Genomic DNA, 5,000 nt, shown 5'->3' with positions numbered 1-5,000 from the left:
CAAAAACTGCTAAAATTGGAAAACCAAGTATTATTCTCTTTGACAAGAAAACCTGCACTTAATGGACCTATCTCTAAGCCACGCCCCCTTTGAAAACTCAGACAAACAAACAACGCTTCACTGACAGTGACTGACTGACCGACCGTGACTGAATGACATTCAATGACTTACAATCAATGGCGGGAGTTGGCACATTTCTGATTTCTGATTTTCTGAATAGACATGTTTTTTAAAGATTACAAGAATATTTTGTCTAGAAGCTTTTCACCATCAGATATTAGCGAGTTGTTTGTTTTCTGCCTGTAGTGTCTTTTGCTGTGATATGATTGGACAATTTCTATTTTGGGGCGTGGCTTAGCGATAGGTCCATTGGACTGAGGACTGATGAGGAGACAGTGTGGGTGGAAGGGCGAGGTGAAGGACAGATGAAGGACATGTGACACACTCTAGTGTTTTGGTATGTCGGCAACCAATCAAAATGTTCAGACGTTTATTTTGAAATAAATTTCAACGTTGTGGAAAATCACAACACTAGTTGTGTAACATCGCTAGTGCAGCCAAAATACTGCAACGCAACGGATTGGGAGATAATCCCCACTGCTACCTACTTAACTACAACACTACTTTACATTGTTAGCAGGCTCACAAAACAAGCTGTGTTAGTTGACTAGCGATGTGTCACTGATTTTCAACAATGCGGAAATATATTCCCAATTTTCGAAAGAAAAGTCTGAACATTGCATCGGATGCCGATATGAGGACCAAAACACCGTGTCACATGTTGTATGTGAAGAGAAGTGAAGAGAAGTAGAGAGAAGTAGAGAGAAGTAGAGAGAAGTAGAGAGAAGTAGAGAAGTAGAGAGAAGTAGAGAAGTAGAGAAGTAGAGAGAAGTAGAGAGAAGTAAAGAGAAGTAGAGAGAAGCAGAGAGAGTGTAGAGAGAAGTAGAGAGAAGAAGAGAGAAGTAGAGAGAAGTAGAGAGAAGTAGAGAGAAGCAGAGAGAAGTAGAGAGAAGTAGAGAGAAGTAGAGAGAAGTAGAGAGAAGTAGAGAGAAGTAGAGAGAAGTAGAGAGAAGTAGAGAGAAGTAGAGAGAAGTAGAGAGAAGTAGAGAGAAGTAGAGAGAAGCAGAGAGAAGTAGAGAGAAGTAGAGAGAAGTAGAGAGAAGTAGAGAGAAGTAGAGAGAAGTAGAGAGAAGCAGAGAGAAGCAGAGAGAAGTAGAGAGAAGTAGAGAGAAGTAGAGAGAAGTAGAGAGAAGTAGAGAGAAGTAGAGAGAAGTAGAGAGAAGTAGAGAGAAGTAGAGAGAAGTAGAGAGAAGTAAAGAGAAGCAGAGAGAAGCAGAGAGAAGTAGAGAGAAGCAGAGAGAAGTAGAGAGAAGTAGAGAGAAGTAAAGAGAAGCAGAGAGAAGCAGAGAGAAGTAGAGAGAAGTAGAGAGAAGTAGAGAGAAGTAGAGAGAGGTAGAGAGAGGTAGAGAGAAGTAGAGAGAAGTAGAGAGAAGTAGAGAGAGGTAGAGAGAGGTAGAGAGAAGTAGAGAGGGGGAGAGGGGGAAGAGGGTGACCCACTGTCCAGGCCCACGTCGTGGAAGGTGAGGATGGCCGGGCGCCGGGTGTTTGCTGAGCCATGGAGGGTCACATGGAGGAGGCCGTGAGGAGTCTCAATACTGTGCTCCTGGAGAGGAGACACCAAGAGGGTTAGACACACACACTCACACACACACACACACACACTCACACACACACACACACACTCACACACACACACACACACACACACTCACACACACACACACACACACACACTCACACACACTCACACACTCACACACACACACACTCACACACTCACACACACACACACACACTCACACACACTCACACACACACACTCACACACACTCACACACACACTCACACACACACACACACACACACACACACACTCACACACACACACACACTCACACACACACACACACACACACACACTCACACACACACACACACACACACACTCACAGTCACTCACACACTCACACTCACACACACACACACACACACACACACACACAACACACACACACACACACACACACACACACACACACTCACACACACACACACACTCACACACACACACACACACACTCACACACACACACACACACACACACACAGTCACTCACACACTCACACTCACACACACACACATACACACATTCGCACACACAAACACACACGCATGCATGAACATACACACACACACACACACACTCACACACACACACACACACACACACACACACACACATTCGCACACACAAACACACACGCATGCATGAACACACACACACAAACACACACATACACACATTTGCAAACACACACACATGCATGAACACACACACACACACACACAGCCACATATGTCACACGTTCTAATGCTTTGGTCCTCATATCGGGATCTGATGTAATGATCAGACTTTTCTTAAAAAATAATTAATACATTTACACGTTGTTGAAAATCAGTGACACATCGCTAGTCAACTAACACAGCTTGTTGTGTGAGTCTGCTAACAATGCAAAGTAGTGTTATAGTTAACTAGGTAACAATGTAAAGTAGTGTTATAGTTAACTAGGTAGCAGTGGGGATTACTCACCCAACCCATTTCGCTGCAGTGTTTTGGCTTGACTAGTGAGTTTGTGTTGTGATTCTCAACAACGTTGAAACGAAAAGTCTGAACATTTTGATTGGTTGCCAATATGAGGACCAAAGCATTAGAACGTGTCACATATATATAGTGAACATTCCACATACACATGAACACACCGTTGAGTGCATAAACAGCCTTACCTGTCCCTGGTCCAGCAGGAGTCGAGCTGCAACCTCAGCATCCTACAACAACAGAGAAGAACTAACCTCACTTACAGGGACATCACAGGTACATTACAGGTACATTACAGGGACATTACAGGTACATTACAGGTACATTACAGTTACATCACAGGGACATTACAGGTACATTACAGTTACATCACAGGGACATTACAGGTACATTACAGGTACATTACAGGTACATTACAGGTACATTACAGGTACATTACAGGGACATTACAGGTACATTACAGGTACATTACAGGTACATTACAGGTACATTACAGGTACATTACAGGTACATTACAGGTACATTACAGGGACATTACAGGTACATTACAGGTACATTACAGGTACATTACAGGTACATTACAGGTACATTACAGGTACATTACAGGGACATTACAGGTACATTACAGGTACATTACAGGTACATTACAGGTACATTACAGGTACATTACAGGTACATTACAGGGACATTACAGGTACATTACAGTTACATCACAGGGACATTACAGGTACATTACAGGTACATTACAGGTACATTACAGGTACATTACAGGGACATTACAGGTACATTACAGGTACATTACAGGTACATTACAGGTACATTACAGGTACATTACAGGTACATTACAGGTACATTACAGGGACATTACAGGGACATTACAGGGACATTACAGGTACATTACAGGTACATTACAGGTACATTACAGGTACATTACAGGTACATTACAGGGACATTACAGGTACATTACAGGTACATTACAGGGACATTACAGGGACATTACAGGTACATTACAGGTACATTACAGGTACATTACAGGTACATTACAGGGACATTACAGGGACATTACAGGGACATTACAGGTACATTACAGGTACATTACAGGTACATTACAGGTACATTACAGGGACATTACAGGGACATTACAGGTACATTACAGGTACATTACAGGTACATTACAGGTACATTACAGGTACATTACAGGTACATTACAGGTACATTACAGGTACATTACAGGTACATTACAGGTACATTACAGGTACATTACAGGTACATTACAGGGACATTACAGGTACATTACAGGGACATTACAGGTACATTACAGGGACATTACAGGTACATTACAGGTACATTACAGGTACATTACAGGTACATTACAGGTACATTACAGGTACATTACAGGGACATTACAGGTACATTACAGGTACATTACAGGTACATTACAGGGACATTACAGGTACATTACAGGGACATTACAGGTACATTACAGGGACATTACAGGTACATTACACATCACAAAATGTGATATAAGTAATGGTGCCTGTTGCCCATAGGCCATTCCAACATGTCTGCAGCTGTTCATTGGCTCAGCGATCAGGCAGTTTCAACCAGGACTCAAGTTGTAAAAGAAAGTCAGGGGGATGGTGGATTTGATCATATGGGGACAATTTTAGCATCCCCACAGTGTCAGTGACTTCAGTGTCAGTGACTTCAGTGTCAGTGACTTCAGTGTCTTCAGTGTCAGTGACTTCAGTGTCAGTGTCTTCAGTGTCAGTGTCTTCAGTGTCAGTGTCTTCAGTGTCAGTGTCTTCAGTGTCAGTGACTTCAGTGTCAGTGACTTCAGTGTCAGTGACTTCAGTCTCAGTGACTTCAGTCTCAGTGTCTTCAGTGTCAGTGACTTCAGTGTCAGTGACTTCAGTGTCAGTGACTTCAGTGTCAGTGTCTTCAGTGTCAGTGTCTTCAGTGTCAGTGTCTTCAGTGTCAGTGACTTCAGTGTCAGTGTCTTCAGTGTCAGTGACTTCAGTGTCAGTGACTTCAGTGTCAGTGTCTTCAGTGTCTTCAGTGTCAGTGACTTCAGTGTCAGTGTCTTCAGTGTCAGTGACTTCAGTGTCAGTGTCTTCAGTGTCAGTGACTTCAGTGTCAGTGACTTCAGTGTCAGTGACTTCAGTGTCAGTGTCTTCAGTGTCAGTGACTTCAGTGTCAGTCACTTCAGTGTCAGTGACTTCAGTGTCAGTGACTTCAGTGTCAGTGACTTCAGTGTCAGTGACTTCAGTGTCAGTGTCTTCAGTGTCAGTGACTTCAGTGTCAGTGACTTCAGTGTCAGTGACTTCAGTGTCAGTGTCTTCA

At 43.0% G+C, this 5,000-nt stretch overlaps 1 protein-coding gene across 1 annotated transcript in view; it reads right to left on the bottom strand.

The window, feature by feature from the left end:
* The window catches only part of ndrg2 (NDRG family member 2), a gene marked incomplete at its 3' end in the record, with an annotated part of 32,606 nt that overhangs the window by 8,717 nt on the left and 18,889 nt on the right, over window positions 1-5,000 (bottom strand). The window contains exons 3-4 of the mRNA XM_080543068.1: window positions 2,846-2,887; window positions 1,558-1,663 (exon numbers count right to left, since the gene is read on the bottom strand). Coding sequence (XP_080399194.1) covers window positions 1,558-1,663; window positions 2,846-2,887 — 148 coding nt within the window. The remainder of the gene's footprint in view (window positions 1-1,557; window positions 1,664-2,845; window positions 2,888-5,000) is intronic.

Source organism: Nansenia antarctica (genome assembly GCF_963989245.1).
Source record: "Nansenia antarctica genome assembly, chromosome: 12".
NCBI classification, from domain to species: domain Eukaryota; kingdom Metazoa; phylum Chordata; class Actinopteri; order Argentiniformes; family Microstomatidae; genus Nansenia; species Nansenia antarctica.
This window is presented reverse-complemented; position numbering and strand designations above follow the sequence as displayed.